The 17665-nt window shown below is 30.2% G+C and overlaps 1 protein-coding gene across 1 annotated transcript in view; it reads left to right on the forward strand.

Moving 5' to 3' along the window:
- Positions 1 to 17435, forward strand: part of LOC129224851 (phosphatidylinositol 3-kinase regulatory subunit alpha-like) — a 133220-nt gene extending 115785 nt beyond the window's left edge. The window contains exons 13-20 of the mRNA XM_054859397.1: positions 175 to 346; positions 1868 to 1968; positions 3481 to 3659; positions 5693 to 5943; positions 9061 to 9237; positions 9692 to 9775; positions 10086 to 10256; positions 12865 to 17435. Coding sequence (XP_054715372.1) covers positions 175 to 346; positions 1868 to 1968; positions 3481 to 3659; positions 5693 to 5943; positions 9061 to 9237; positions 9692 to 9775; positions 10086 to 10256; positions 12865 to 13051 — 1322 coding nt within the window. The 3' untranslated portion in view covers positions 13052 to 17435. The remainder of the gene's footprint in view (positions 1 to 174; positions 347 to 1867; positions 1969 to 3480; positions 3660 to 5692; positions 5944 to 9060; positions 9238 to 9691; positions 9776 to 10085; positions 10257 to 12864) is intronic.
- The last annotated feature ends 230 nt before the right edge of the window (positions 17436 to 17665 follow it).

A 17665-nucleotide genomic window follows, 5' to 3' on the forward strand; every position in this document is an offset into this window, starting at 1 on the left:
TTTTTTTCCCTCTTAAAAAAAACAAATCCAAAGCTTTAAAATTCTTTCTCACTTATTAGTACATATTAGTGCTGATTATGGCATTATTGCATGAAATTGCTGAAATGCTGTTGCATTACCATTATTTATTAATTACTCCATCCTATTGTATCAGTAATAAAAAATTTGTTTTAGCTCTCCCTCCTCGAAGGAATTCCAGAATGAGTCAACCATTTCCAGAAACCATGATGTTAGGGGGCTCCATCAACATAACTCCAAATAATGCTGATAACATTCCACCACGTCCTATGTCTGAGGGCCCAAAAAGTCTTGCTGATGCTGAGTGGTACTGGGGAGACATTACTCGGTAAGTAATTATCTCAGTATCCATGCTTTAATCGGTTGCAATAGATGTTTTAAGCTCAAGCAGAGGCGGATTGGCCCATCCCGCGGGACGGTGCGCCCTCAAGGCTGAACACCTTCATTTAATTTTTTAAAAAAAAATTTCTAATTTTTTTATTTTTTTGTACAACTTCCTTATTTTTATTTATTTATTTATTTATTTATTTTTTTTTTTTTTTGCACTCACAAGCCTGTGGGACTTCACTTCGCTTTTTTTTTCTTTTCTTTAAACTTTTTTTTCTTTTTTTGCAACTTTGTTTTTGTTTCTTTGTTTTTTTTTTTCTTTTTTGCGCCCTTTTTTCTGCATTTTTTTTTGCACCTTTTATGTGCCCTCTGAAGGGCAAGGTTGGCGCCCTCTTGCGGGACCCAGTCCACCCCTGAGCTCAAGTATCAATTAGTACACTCTCAGTCATTAGCAAGCAGTTATTGCACTGTTTAATGGCATTAATTTTGTTGCCATAACCCTCTATCACTTACAAACTTGGATTCATTTTTTGACTTTTTGGATTTGAAGTAATAATCAATAAAATACACACATAGCCAACTCATATGGGGGCAATGCCCCCTCACTTAAATAGAGGGACCTTGCCACCCCACTTTTCTGAGTTAAAAATTAATTATTGTTCGAAAAATAGTTTTTTATAAGGTGGATTGGTTTATTTCTCGAAGTAAAAACTGAAAACTCCAAGTAAATCAACTTTAATCTTCTTTTTTCGTACAAATTGAACTTTAAAATGGGAGGGGAAAATCTAAGGAGGGTGGGCCATCCGTCATGAATTTCGATGCCATATTCCACATTTTTAGAAGGTTTTAAGTCAGTAATAAAACCCAATTTTACAAGAAGAAAAACAGCTTCAGGGGCTACGCCCTTGTACCCCCGCACATCTTTTAAATCCGCACTTTTTTGGTTTACTAGCCACCTATGAATGCATATATTTCTTTTTTATTTTTAAAGAAAAGTACAAGATCAGCAAAGCTAAGAAAACAATACTTACAACAAAAAATAAAAAAAGTAAAAAGTGGAAAAAAAAATTGTCACATAATAAATCTGTATCTTTCCAATTTTCCAAAATAACACAAATAACACATACAGACAAATATTTTGTTATATTTTGAACATTTGGTATTCACTGATAGTTTTACAATTGCCAAAAAAAAGCACCACCAAGTTGATTTCTTTTGTACCAATTTGTCTGTTCAGGTAGATTGTAGGACATGTTCTACATTAAAATCTATTTTATGAATTTGGCTGACAACTGAACGGTATGTTGCTTACAGAGATAGAGAGTGTTAAATAATAGATAACTGGTCGCATGTGGAGGCAAAACTACTGTAACATTGTTCTAATTATGAAGATATTTATTTGTAAATTAGTTTAAATTAATCGTTAAACTTCGTTTAATTTCCTTTTGCCTTCCTTCACGTTTAAATTATTTGCCTTCTAGAGAAGAAATCAAAATATTTTATATTATGTTATTTTTTTTAGTGAGGAAGTGAATGAGAAATTGAAAGATACTCCAGATGGTACATTCCTTGTAAGAGATGCATCTATTAAAGGATCTGGGGAATACACGCTCACTTTAAGGTAACTTTTCAAACTCTTTTTTTTCTCTCCAAGTCTGTTGTGTGTCTGTGCCAATTTGGCTCAATTGTCTGCTTATTTAAATGCAGCTTTTCAAACCATGTTATGAAATTTAAATTTATGTTTTTAAATTGAAGTTTTAATGTTAAGCTTATTTCCATGCCATAACTTTTAACTAAATTGATCTTCTTTGAAATTAAATCTTGACTGCAAAAATACTAAAAACTTTAAATTGACAAGTTATTGCAGCGTTTTTTTTTTTTTTTTTGATGAAACTTGAATGCTTTTATGTATAAATTTTTAATGAATTTAGAATTTAATATAGTTTTTTTTCTTTCATTTGTTTGCATATTTTATAAATCATTAACTTAATTATTTTATGTTAAAAGCTTACATATATTTTTTGAGGATGATTTAATAAAAAAAAGCTTGGCAGTGTTAAACAAAATTTGTTAGTATGGCAAAAATCACCTCTTCAGCTGGTTTTCTTTTGTTGTCTAGGCAGGAGAAAAAAGTAATAATAATAGTTAGCACTTTCACATTTATATATGCAGTGCGAAGGCTCAAATAGGAATGTTCATGAAATTTTAAAGTTATGTAAAATCAAGAAATTTCTAACTGGCATTGGAAAAAATGATATTAAAATAGCTACTTTCACTCCATTAAGTGTTTATTTGTGGGTCGATCCAAATACAAATTTTTTCTGTTTAGCGTCCCCTTTGGGGAAATCTAAATTGTTAAAGCAGCTTCATCGTAAAAGTTCATATAAGCCCTTTCGCAAAATTTAATTTCTGAAAACAGTTTTTTCTAACTTTTAAGCTTATCAAAATGCCTGAAAACAGACATTAGTACCTTAAAAAATAAATAAAAGTACTGCATCCAAATCATTCTTAGCAAAATCCTTTGGACCAATGGAATTTCAGATTAGCACTGCCATTTCCTAAAAATTCTCTTAATGATCTGACAAGGTTTTTTTCACAAAAAATTAAAAAAAGGAAAATTCTCAAAAATAGTTCTTTTGTTAAAAAATAAAGAAAGATCACAAAACTATCTTTTTTTCCACAAAATCTAGACCTTTAGATAAAAACCTAGATCAACCCTTGTTATCCCATGCTATGCATAGGTACTACCATCTTCCCAATGTAGCAATCACCTTTGCATAGAGCATCGGAGGAGCAAAACTTCATTTTGGCGTTTAATGAATTGGCTTTAGACTTGTTATTCTTCTAAGTAAAAATTACAATAATTATTTATAAACACATTGGTAATTATTTATCAGCACTTTTCTTTATTCAACTAGACTGCATGCACTATGTTATTAAAATAAAAATAATTTTTTTGATTATCTCTGGGACTTATCTTATTCTTACATGCTTTCCATGTTATTAGTATCAATTAGTGTCCTATATGATTGGTCTGAAGTAATCTGGTAGAAATAACTTCTCTGAAACTTTATTTGTTTTAGATTCCAGTATTCCTGTGTTCTTATTTTAAGAAATGTTTGTTTTTAGGAAAGGCGGGGGGTAGCAACAAACTGATCAAAATTTATCATCAAAATGGGAAATATGGTTTTACGGAGCCCTTTACATTCAACTCTGTGGTGGAGTTGATAAACTATTATCACAAAGTCCCACTCGCACAATACAATCGCACACTAGATGTAAAACTACTATATCCTGTATCCAGGTTTCATCCTGTAAGTATTATGTTTTCACAATTTAATTACTTTTTCATGTACTGTTTTATGTACTTATTCATTTGTTTTCATTAAATATTAACATTTATTTCATTGGAATAAAAGCGAAACTGCCTACTGCATAAGAAAACAATACTGCTATTTCCATCAAGGGTTGGTTTTTAGGCTTCAAACGCCCTACAAAATTTTTCAAAATCATTCCAAAAAAAGCTTTTTATCTTACTTTTTTTTTTGCTAAAAACATTATTACTATTTTTATATATATATATATATATATATATATATATATATATATATATATATATATATATATATATATATATATATATATATATATATATATTTAAAGTTTTTATTTGAAAAACGAATTTTTTATTATTGAAAAATAGTACAAAAACTCAGTGCTGTGTCTACAATATTTATTTTATTTTTTTTTCAGTTATTCCAAAAATCATGTCTTACAAAACAACGCAGCCTTTTCCTTCAAACTTTGAAAACCTGACGCTGTCAAAAACATCAAATTTTTTTACATTTAAATGGAAGATTTTTACTTAACGTATTTTTATTAAAGTCAAAAAATGACTTAAAAATATTATTTTGAATGCACACATATGAGTACGAGCATCTATTCTTTTGAGTAAGCAATTCTTCCAAAAAGACATCAATTATTTCGTAGGGGTACAAAGAAGTTATTTAGTGTACACATTTATTTTTCTTCATTAAATAGATACATCACCTTCATTTGCTTTAACTAACTTATTGCAACAAAAATCAATGGAATTCATGAATAAAATCAAATTTAATTGTTCATTTAGATTTCACGAGAAATTTGTTTTGGGTAACCCTCAAGAAACAAAATTCTGGTTACAACCTTAAATTCCATGTGATAAGAAACGAAATTTAAAAAAAAAACATCGAGGAAGTAATCATGCTATATAACTATAATATTTATATTCAGTAAGTTACTGCCCTATAGCCAGGGCTAAGGCAGAAATACATGAAATACACCGCCAGCTCAGTCAATTTCAGCCGAGGACTGCAGTTTCGTGCTTATTAGCACTCATCAGCCCGGCATAGGAGTGACTAAGCTGGAGGTGGGAAACCTCTTAAGGAAGCCTGGAGTGCCAAACAAACTGGTAGCTAATACAGAAGACCAGGTAGCTGGTCAGTGCTAATTCTGTATTAGCTACCAATTTGTTTGCCACTCTTGGCTTCCTTGAGAGGTTTTCCATCTCCATTCAGTCACTTTCCTGTGCTGGGCTGATGAGTTCTAATAAGCACAAAACTACAGTCCTCGTCTGGAATTGACTGAGCTGGCGGTGTATTTCATGTATGTAACTATGATTTTAAAAAAATTTGGGGGAAGGGTATCTAAATTGCAGTACAGATGCAACACACTGAGTGTTGTGAATGATACAAAATGGGCAGCTGTCTAACACATACAAGCCACTAACTCTGCTGTTCATGATTCGTCCAACTTTATGTCTGCTCTGGAATTTCTGCATCATCGATTCACCATTGGATGATATCGTTACTTTAATGACATGGAGTTGGTTAACTACTAGTAGTGACTTATATTATATGATTCAACTTTCCTATCCTTTCTCTTCAGTATAATGTTAGCCTGTTTGTAAGCTTTGTTATTTGTATCAGGTGTCTTAGTCTGTTAATACTTTCGATAATTAAGTGATGCTTTAATACATTTTTAAAGGAATTACTTATTTTATTTAAACTTTTTCCCCTCTCACCAAAGATGCACCACAGATATTTTCGTTCACTTAAACTCAATTTTAGTTTAAAATTTTCTGGATTGCCTACATAATATCACTTATTATTCTTTCCTTGTCTTGTAACCTAAGTGCATCACTTTCTCTGTGCATGTCAAAGTTGAATTTTCGCTATTATGTAACGTACTTTCAAATGTACTAAATTATTGTAATATGCTAATGAGCATATAAATCATGTTGCTAAAACTGTTCAACTTAACTGCTGTTATCTATAAAATTCACTCATTTGAATAATCTTTTTTTCAGACTGGTATTGATGAAGATGAGTCAAGTGATGTCGAGAAAGTAGGCGAAAAACTTATGAAAATTAATCAGGAATATCTGCAAAAAACCAAATTATATGATCAATATTATGAAGATTACAGTAAAACATTTCAGGAGGTACAGTTAAAGAAACAAGCTCATGATGCATTCGATGCCACGTTGGCTGTATTCCAAGAACAAGTGCTAATCTTGAAGGATCATATCAAAACAGCTACATCATCTGAAAAGCAACCGTAAGTAAAACCTGTAAAATTTGTTGTGAAACACCCACACATATGTTGATGGACAGTCATATAAATGAAAAGTTAATCTATTAGGAAATAAAAAAATATTTTGAAAAAAAAGAATAGAACCGACTTCAAAATTGCTCTAAAAAGTGAAAAATAATTTTATTCTTTAAACACCATCGATAATGCTTTTAAACATAATTTTTGAAGTTGGCGCAAAAACAAAACGTAAAATCCAGTGTAACCATGCTTCGTTCATATTTTTTTCAGAAAAGCATCCAAAGTTACGAATGAAAGATTTATATCGTTATTCAGATATGCTGTCGTCAATGCATAATGTATGTGATAGTGAAGAAACTGGGCCTGGTTAAATTTATAGTTGTTTACGGCTGTGAATGACTTTATCTGTCGTTTTTGCGCCAACTTCAAAAATTATATTTAAAAGCATTATCGATGGTGTTTAAAGAATAAAATTATTTTTCACTTTTTAGAGCAATTTTGAAGTCAATTCTATTTTTTTTTTTTTTTTCAAAATATTTTTATTTTATTCTTTTTAGTGTAAATGGAGGTATTTCAGAAATAGTAAGAAGTTACCATCACCAAACTTCACCTTATTTTTTTCATAAAAATGCTTTATAATAAAAAAAAAAAACTATAAACACGCATTAAACTTTAGGCGATTGGCACTAAAAACTTATCTTTGTTCCTCTCTGGAATTCATGTGTAGTTAATTTAATTCTAACCATTTAAGTGTTATGTTTTCCCTAACTAGTTTCCATTTCACAGCATACAAGTTGCTTGTTATGCAATCCTGTATTTTCTTACTTATCCCTGATCATCTGTTATTGGCGTAGATGATAACGATAAAAATACTACTGTGTAGTTGAGGGAAACCAAATGGTAGCATTGTGAAGGCTAAGCAGATCCTAATCACTGCATCACCTCGCTTCCAGGTTAGGTTTACCCCCACTATGGAGCAATAGCACTGAAGACGGGAAGATTTCGATAATTCACATAGGCTTACTATAAATCAGCAGGGTTACCAAAATCAAATTATTTATGCCAAAAATGAGACGACAGCTCCAGATTCCCGATTATCGAAATATCCCCCCGGAAGAAACTCGATGCTTGCTTCAGAGAAGCCTTCATTCAAAATTATCACTACAGTTATTATTAATGTTACTGTCGTATGGCACCAAACTTTCATAACAATGGGTTTTATATTTAATCATTTAATAGGGAAATTGCATGAAATTTGTTGTTTTTTGCCCATAACTTTTTTTCTAAAGGACAAATATGGTCAAGCAAAGTAATGGGACCTAAGTTAAACCATCCCCTATCCATTAAAAAAAGGATCATCAAAATCGGTTCACTAGGTGAGGCGCTGTGAGTGGACAAACACAAAAAAAAAAAAAAAAAATACGGTATGAACTGATAACCGCCTCCTTTTTGAAGTCGGTTAAAAAAACTTGTGTGCATTTGTGTGTTTATTGTGTTTCTAGCAGTTGCTATAACTACTGGCAACCCATCAAGAGGATTTTCACTGTATTAAATTTATTCATGTTTAATTTTCATTTGTGTTCTTTTGAATTAAATTTCTGCATTCACATGCATTGCATATCCACACGTGCACACACACACACACATATATGTATATGTGTGTGTGTATGTATGTGAAGCAAAGGAAAGCTTTGAAAGTTAAGTCCTCCCTCTCCCCCCTTCTCAGATTCAAGGTAAAATAGTGTAGTGTGTTTTCAAATTTGATGGAAAGGAGGAAAAAATGAGACTGGGTTTTTAGCTGCATAGATTTTGAAAGAACTAAAAATGTCTAATCAAAGCAAAGTGAAAGAGCCAACATATTCTTTAGATTAAAATTCTTTAGCATTTAGATATTTGAGCATTTTTCTATTTACTGTAATTACACTTTTACTGATTTTAGTAATTACAGCAGTGACAAGATTATTGATATATTTTGGGTGAAAATAAATATCATTCAATGATTGTTGAAAAGTGTTAAGATTCTATTTGATCCTAAAAGAATTTAACCCTAGCATGGCAGAAACACAGAAAAATTTTGTTTCATTTTAAGAATAAAAGATTTTAAAACATGTTCAGATGTTTGTTTTGAACTTTGAAGACCAAATGTGATCTTTTTCTGTTTATTAATCATGTTAGTCTATAACAGAGGTTCTGAATTTCTTTGATTAGTAGAGTCCTTTTTAATATTCCTTTTTCATGGAACCCCTGGTTGTTCTTCGATGGTGTAGTTTGAAAGCAACATTATGGAAAGCATGATGGTTGAATTTTCATGTCAGATGTTCGCTTTAAGTCTGCTGTGGTGTTTGCTTTAAACAAGACAAAAAAATATTAACTTTGTTTTACACATATATTTATTTAGTTGTAAGTCGTAAAAGAAGACTACTTACGTAGCCGAAGATCATACATTAACAATAAATAGATTTTGAATTCACAATTTTATATTTCGTCTGCTGTTGATTCAGAACATACTACAGAAAAGCTTCTCTAAAAACTTATTTTCATCAAATTTTTAGTGACTAATTTGAAATAAATTAACTTAAGCTAGTTTTTCACGGAATCCTTAAATGGACTCCATGCAACACTCAGGTTCTGAGGAACACAATTTAAAAAAAACTGGTCTATAGGAATGATATAAAGTAAAATTTATGTACACCAAGATTTTTTCATCAACTGCTGAGTAATTGTTTACAATTCTGCACAAATTTGTCTATTATGTGTAAAAGCTTTTTGTAACGTACAAATTGTATTAATAATATACAAATGAGGCAGTGAGAAGCAAAGGGATGCAAGTGGACATTTTCAAATTTTGAATGAAACGTGTATATAGATTACGTCCTAGGTAGGCTTTCAGTGAATTTTTTTTCTAAATCATGCTATACAGCAGCACCTACCAGGGCTACTAGTACTATCTCTTACCCCAAGAAAGAAGAGTTGTTCACCAACCATTTGTACTGGTTATCTCCAAATTTTCAATTTTGCCACTTGCATCCCTTTGCTTCTCACTACCTCAATTGTAATTGTCAAATTTGATATTGTCATGAGATATTTTAATGTAAAAACTATATTCCCTCTTTGTTTTTGTAGTCTAATAAAAAACCACGGGTTGCTGGCATCCCGATTGCAAGCATTGGAGGAGAGCAAGAAGAAACTGGATAACGATTTGAAGCATCAAGCTGCCTATCACAGGTCTCTGGATAGAGAAATGAATACCCTTAAGCCAGAAATTATGAGGCTATACAAGCAGAGAGAAAATTTCCAGGCGTAAGTACATCATATTAACATGTTCACAAAAAGTATCTTCTCCAACTGGTGTTTGTAGTTTCAGATCTTTGTTTCTATTTATTGTTATTGTTGCATCTGTAATGGTAAAGCTGAAAAACCTTTTCTTCCTTTCTTTCTTTCTTTTTTTTTTTGTAGAAAAGTTCATTTATTTATTGATTCTGGACTTATTTAGCATATTTTCTAGTTACAGGTGTTCTTTAAGTAATTTTAATTAAAAAAAAAACTTGCTCGATTGATTGGTGAAAAAATTGGCCGATTACTGTTACTGGCGATTAATTGGTTCATCCCTAGTACATACCCTGTAAATTTAAAAAGAAACTTATAGCTTATTGCATTATTGTTTTTAAAAGTTGTAATTAGTCTGACTTTTAAACAAAATTTTTCATTGTTAATTGTTGCATATATATGTAAAGAATAACATTGATTCTTTTAGGATGTTGTATGCAAAAGGTGTGAAAAAGGATAGAGTACACAAATTATTACAAGATTCATGTGCAGAAGCAAAAGATATTATGAGGTATGTAAAAGTAAACCAGTTTTACTTAAAAAAAAGTGTCTGAACTATAAGTCTGAAACTTTTACCAGAAGGGTTCTGGGATAGAATTTAGCGACCATTAATCTAAAGCTTTACATACTACGACAAATGTCTCAGAATATATGAGTATGTAGAGAACTGACTTTTGATATGTCTCTAATATCTCAAATAAAAGTTTCAATTTTGCTGTCGCTTTCATTTTGTAACCAATCAGGCCTTGAAAAAAAAGTCGTCATGCAAGTTATTCATGGGATTTTTTCTTATATTCATCGTTTTGTATTTTTTATTTTAGAGAAAGCGCTCTTCTTCAAGAAGATGAAACACTTCCGCATTACAATGAAAACTCGTGGTTTCTTCCTGAAGTTTCAAGACCTGATGCTATACAACTTTTAAAAGGGAAACCTGATGGAACATTTCTCATAAGGAACAGCAGTACCCCTGGGCAGTATGCTCTCTCTATAGTGTAAGTACTATGATGTAAAGCTGTTACAGTTGCACTATAATGATCAATAAAACATAATTTAACGTATATATTTTGTGTATAATAACCAGCAAAAATGCTTACATAATCAAGATTTCATCGGAAATCTACTTAAGAGTTTTATGTTGCATAAATTTTAGTTTACAGACAGAATCACTGTAATATATTTTTCAGAAAAGTTTGTCATGCAGAAACGTAGTACAGGGTGTCCGAAAAGTCCTTGATACATTTAAAAAATTCATAGAAAACCAACAAATTGTCGTATGAATTTGCAGTTTGCACCATAATACTTTACAGGTTCAACAGTTTTTATGACATCAGAGAAAAAAAAATGAAAAGGGGGAAAAAAGAAGAAGAAAAAAGGCATTTCGCAGCCAGGGTGTCAGTATATGCTATGGTTGTAATTCTTCGTTCAATAATTTTCATTCCTTTTTGCGTTTTCCCATGTCAACAAAAAAGATTTATAAGTAACTTTTAAATCATTAACCCTGAAGTTGGCCCCATATAAATTTGGAAAATAATATCCTATTCTAAGGTTAAAGGGGGGTAATTTGTTGTTCACCCACAGATTTTTTGATGCTGAATTGGGTATTACAAAAAAAAGAAAAAACTCACGATGAATGAATTTCAAACTTGTCTGTCTCTCGTGTGTACTGCCGAGGGCAGGTAAACAGCAGCATTTGCAGAAATGAGTTTTCGAGATATTTGAAGAAACGTGTGTGTGTGTGTGTGTTGGATTCAATACTAACAATAGGGAAATGTTGGAACTAGACGTTTTATTCAGAGGAAACCAAATAAACAAGTTTGTACAACAAAGTTAACATACAATAGCTGACAAGTTGAAAAAAATGAAAAATGAAAAAATTGCAGTTACTGCCCTCTACCAGCCCATGGCAGTGTAAACCTCTCAATCTCTAGTATTTGTGATTAGGATTAGTTTTTAGTGCTAGTCGTTTAAAAATTTTTATATTCAGGATTTGCATGAAACATAAGGTGAAGTTTAGTGATGGTGACATGCTATTTTTGAAATACATTTATACTAAAAAGAATGAAATAAAAATTTTTAAATAAAAAATAGAACCTACTTCAGAAACTGCAACTGGAAATAGCTCAAAAGAGTAGAAATAATTTTAATTCTTTGAACAGCATCTGTACTACTTTTTGAACATTATTTTTGAAGTTGGAGCAAAAACAGTAGATAAAAAATCATACTTAAACATAATTTAATCACAAATGTATATTTTAATGGACCTAGATTCTTCAATAGAATTCCCATACAACATATTTGTGTATCGATATAAATGTTTCATTCACATTTTGACTGGTTTTTATAAAAAAATGGTTACACATCATTTTTCATATCATTTTTGCACCAACTTCAAAAATTATGTTTGAAAAGCAGTATAGATGTTGTTCAAAGAATGAAATCATTTTTACTTTTTAGAGCAATTTCCAGCTGCAGTTTTTGAAGTTGGTTCTATTTTTTTAATTTATTACTATTTTTTTTTAATTTGCATTTTATTACATCGTAAATGACATGACATCAAGCAAATTTATGTAACAAAATTATTTCTGCTTTTTACAAAACTATGCTGTTACTAAATGTTTGATTGAATTTTAATTATTCAAAGAATAATTTTTAAATTTGAATGATTCCAAACTTTATTGCACTGTCTGCCTAAAAAATAAAAGTTATGTTCAGCAATCGGGCTTAAAAAAAATTTCAAAAAAAATAGTGTACAATTTCCCATCAATGGGTAGAAAAGAGTAATTTTATGACTCAAAATTGAAACTTAGACCTCAGAATTTTTTTTAATTCCAAAAATTCAGTCATTGTTATAAATAGGCATAAACATTTGGTTTCACTTATGGGGAGGGGGTGCAACCTTGTTTGTGAATTCCTGAGCATCAAAAGATCTCTGTGCCAATTTGGCAAATAAACTGTGAATTTGTGTAAGGAACAAACACACATGAGCATACTGCTGTTTTACAGAATTTAATCTTGAATGTTAATAGTTACAGGGTTGCCAACTGCTCCGCATTTTGCGGAGTTGCTCCGAAACTCCGCGGCTCCACAAAGAAGTTCTTTTGCTCCACATTTCCCAGCTGAAAGTTTTCAAGCTTACGTATTGATATTTTATCATAACAAACATTTAAATATGGGAAATTTAAGGTGCTTATACTCAAAGATTGAAATAGTGTTTAAAGTTGTTTTATTAGTTTTAAAATAGTTATTTTTAAACTTGTGCTTAAAATGATTTATTAAAACTATAAAACAATTTTAGATCAGTGGTTTCAGTTGTTTTTATTGATTTTTATACAAAATAACGAATTGCTCCGCATAATTTTAAATTGCTTTTCCAAGGTTGGCAACGCTGTAGTTTATCTTTATTATAGAATTTCCCTGAGTTAATACACTGCAGACTGCACACATCGATACAAATAGCTCTGAACAAGAGACATTTCTATTTAAAAAGCGAAATGTTCAGTTCCCTAAAGTGTGTTTTACTGAGGGGTTATGCAGTATTTTTTTATACCTTGTTTTAAAAAATAAAAATAATTTTCATTTTTATCTGTTGCATTTTTACAGGGCTGATGGAAAAGTTGGGCATTGTATAATTTACAGAACTGAAAGAGGTTATGGTTTTGCTGAACCATACAATATACATCCGAGTTTGAAGAGCCTGGTGCTACATTATGCAGAGACTTCTTTAGAAGAGCACAATGATACACTCAAAACGACACTTGCATACCCAGTTCTAAGTGATCCACACTGATAATCAAAGTACAAATTGTTTTCTAAACAAATTACAGACTTTTTTTGTCATACTAGTTTCATGATAAAACATTTGATCAAAGTTTTATACTTTTTAATAAGGAATAGTAGTACAATATCAAAGAGGAAATAGTACTAAAGATAGTTTTAACATTTATTTTGCTATTTTAAAATCACTACCCAGTATCAAAATGATTTTAAAAATATCTGTGTTGAGTAAAGCTAACTGGATTTAGATAAAATTTGTTTGTAAAAATGCTATTTTTCCCCCTATGATTTAAATCTGTTCAACTTATTTTCTTAATGTTGTTAAACTTAAGGAACTACTACGCAACAAAATGTTTTTAAGTGCAATTTTCTCAAACCTTCCCTTTATTATTGCAATTGTTATTGTTAAAATTTTATTATGATTGTAATTTTTGTGTTTGTTCAAATAACTAGTCAAAATAGTTAAATAATGAAAATTAATGTATCATACCGTATATCTCTTTCTTATAAATGAAATGAATGTAAAATTTGAAAATCTCTGTAAATATTTGTATTGAATTTGTTTGCTTTTTGTATAATGAATTCATTTTTTAAAACTTGTTGATTGGTAACTGGCCTTGAAAAGTACACAAAAAGTTTTAAAATTTACAGTAGAATCAATAAATTTAATTTTCATGTTTTTATTTTGGCTCTTTTGTTTGCATTAGAGTTTTTATGAAATTAATATATTTTCATTGTAATTTTTTAAATGTTAAAATCAAGAAAAAATGTATGTATTATGTACTTGAGATGCAATTGGTTCTTAAGTTTCATAATTGATTTGATTGCTGTAAAACAATCGCATAAAAATTTGTAGAGCTCGTTCTTCATTTGTTGCATTTGTCTTAGAAAAATTTATTAAAATTTCTTTTGTATTGACAGGTAAAAAAATTAATGTTTTGTATTTTTGTTTAGATTCTTTTATGTAATTGTTGCTTCATAATTTAAAAGAAGAAAATTTGTACATATTAACTAAATGTTTAATTATCATACTTCTATGTTTTCTCCAAATTATTTATTATCTCTCAAACATGAAATCGTATACTTTTGTAAATAATTTTTAACTTTTATTAGTACAAATTTCATCATTTATGTACATTGTCTATGTTCTCTCTTCTTGTAAAATTTCATAAGTTTTCCCACAGTCAAAAATATTTGTTGTTAGTGGTTGTTATTTGATATTTTGATTTGTGCCATTCTGTTCTGTACTCATTTTTGATGCTATTGATTAAAAAAAATATTAAGATATCCTAAGCAAGTAAAATCTAGCAGAAAAGCTGCAAGGCAGTTTTTTGTGAATATTGCTTATTTTAAAACTATTTATTTATGATTTTTTTTAATTAAAATTATTTTATTTATGGAGAAAAAGTATCAACTGTTGTTACATTTGAGAGAATAAAATAATTTGAAATTTTGTTGCTGACATTTTAGAGCAATTATTATTATTATTATTTTTTTTAAGAATACTTGAAATATTTTCAAGTAAATTTATGATTTTAATCTTCTAAATATTTCCTTTAGTTCTACTAATTTTTTTAGCTACAACATTATCTAATAATAATGTTGCATTTGTGAAATCTTCAGGGTGTCAGTTTTCTAAATCCTGATCAAACCCTTATTGTATCTTTCTTCAATAAATCGAACTCGGAGCCGGACTAACGTAAGTCCAAAAATGGTAATTTTCAGGCTGTTACTGCTTTGTATGTAGAATATTATTCAGCATCGATCATCACAATGTAATTCTGTAAAAAAATTCTTGAATAGTTATTTACAGCATAAAAGAGCATGAGCCTCTTCCTTTTGTTTGCACCAGGCGAAAGTTTTTTCGCTCTCCTGAAAAGTAGCAATAACGTGACTTACATTAGACTGGTTTTGTAAAAAAAAAATTAGAAGGATGAAGAAATTGAAAAAAAAATTATATTTTTTATGAGGTGCACTTTTGAGGATTTTAACTACGCAGGAAATTGTTGTTATCATAAAGTAGGTTGAAACTTAAAATTCTAAAAATATTTAGTGCTTCTGATGCCTTAAAAAGATGAATAATATAAAGAAAATAATGCAGCGTTCTTTTAAGTTTTAAGAAAATTACTGTAATTTTTAAGTAAACTTTTAAGAACTTAACCTGATAACGATTGAGGCAGTGAGAAGCCAACGAATGTAAGTGGACATTTTCAAGTTCTGAGTAAAACGTGCTTAAAGATTGGTTCCTTGGTAGGCTTTCATTGGAATTTTTTTCTAAATCATACTGTATAGCAACAACTACCAGGGCTACTAGTACAATATCTTGCCCCAAGACAGAGGAGAGGTTCACCTACCATGTGTACTGGTTATCTCCAAATTTTTAACTTTGCCACTTACATCCCTTTGCTTCTCACTTCCTCAATTGGCTAAATGTGACTAAAAACTACTGTTCTACATCAGCTCTCTAACTTCTACATTATAATGCAAGAGAAGCAGTGCTCTCATAACAAACATTTAGTTGAAGTATTTAGAAAGGGAAACTGGTGATAGTCAAATGTTTCAAATTCATTGTGCTTCATCTGATATCATTTACTTACTCAATGATAATTTGCCTTATGCATAAAATAAAAGCTGAAAAATATACTAGTCAATTTGAAAATATCAATGGTATTTCGTGTGATGCAAATAATTCTACCCTAAGGCAATGTTTTTCAACCTGTTTTGTATTTAACAGTATTATAAAGTTATAACTGAGACTTTTCACTCTCTTAGTTGTCGGGAAAAAAATCATTTGAATTTTATGTCTTGAATTCAAATCATGTTTTACACAATAACTGATTGCGATAGGACCCTACTCCTTGAATTTCTTCTTCTAAAAATGGAATGGAAATGGAGAAGAGATTTGCACCCATCATATTATAACTGGTGATTTTCTGTATAAGGTAATACAAGGCATATCCACAAAAATGAAATGGTCATCAGGATGTCTTAATAAAGATCTGGTTATTATGGCAAATTTGCACCCATATACAGTCAAATATCGATAACTCGAAGCTTATAACTCGAATATTCCTTTATCTCAAAGTTTTCATTGGATCCTAAACTTTTAAGACTGTTGTGAAAACTTCTCGGAACTACCAATAACTCGAATGTTTTAGCCGATCCCTTGAGACTTCGAGTTATCCAGAGTTGACTGTACTCATCATAAAGATTAAATTTACAGTGTTCTTTATGGTATTTTTTTTTTCTTATCAATCTTCAATGATAGGAGTTAGTAATCTAGAAATTTTGCATTTAGATGAAATTTTGCTTTTTAAGTTCATCTATGTTGATGTTTTTCCTGAAAAAAATGTAATTTCACATTCCTCCCTCCTTTAAAAGTAAAATCTGCTTAAGTTAAGCCTTGAATAAACGCCAATTTGTCCTCCTAATAAATATTAAAACAACTAGCCAGTCTTATACTCTTTTTGTCATGGTAAAAAGAAGTCAGCAAAACATCAACTTCAGCCAAGTGAGGATTATGAGCGATTTGTGATCGTTCAAAAAAACATCACTAGAGGAAAATTAATTATTGCATAAAATACTAAACTAAAAATTGAAGAACATTACAATTTTCTTATTAAATTATATTGTTCGATTATGTATTATATTATATTCAATATAACTTTGGTGACAAAATGCCGGCTTACTTTGAGAACTTTTTTGAAACTCAATGGCGGCAATTTAGAGGATATTATGGTTTATTTATTTATTTTATTTTCCAATTTAGAAACCAAAATTAAAAATTGTAAAAAAAGTTGAAATGTCAAAATTTTTAGAACATAATTATTTGTTTTACTTTATATCTGTTTACAGAACATTAATTGGTACAAGCAGTAACTTTTAGTTTATGTATTCATTGTTTAGATATTAGTAAATTAATTGTTTTACTTAAACAATCTATACTTGTTCAATGAAATTATTACCAAGTGTTTGTGATATCGGGGAAAGTTATTGTGTACACAATTCATCAAAATCTTAACAAAAACGTGAGTTAAGTTGTTAGATTTACATTAATTACCACTCATCTGCTGTCAAAACCAACCCTAGCAAAATTTTGTACTTTCTCTCTCTTTTTTGCTGCCGCAAAAAATCTTAGGTTTTTTTTTCTTTCACCCCCGCCCCCCACTTTTCAGTCCCAATCCCCACTCTGCTTAAACTAGTAGTAAAAAATATTTTAAAGAAGTAATAATTGCTCCCACATTTTCGCCCCACCCCGAGATTACCTTTTTGTACAACAAGAGAGTGTTGAGCACCACTCTGGTTGAGAAACCCATGATTTAGGTAATTCATATGCTGGATTTAATATGAACCACTTTCGACAAGGCGTAGGAAAAATTTCATTTGATACAAATAAGAGATTGAATTGTTTTTTTATTGATTTATCTTTTGGTACTTCTTATAAAACGAGCTCTGCAATGCCTAAACTGACAGTGATGAATCAATATTCCATCAAGTCACGTGATAACTGTCTGTGATGTTCTGTATGTTTGTCTATGAGAAGTTCATAGGTATTACAAATTCAGTGTTATTTTATCATTGTAGACTAGTGCTTTGTTGATGTAATGTTACTGAAATGTCTTGACAT

The sequence above is a fragment of the Uloborus diversus genome, chromosome 6 (genome assembly GCF_026930045.1).
Source record: "Uloborus diversus isolate 005 chromosome 6, Udiv.v.3.1, whole genome shotgun sequence".
NCBI classification, from domain to species: Eukaryota; Metazoa; Arthropoda; class Arachnida; order Araneae; family Uloboridae; genus Uloborus; species Uloborus diversus.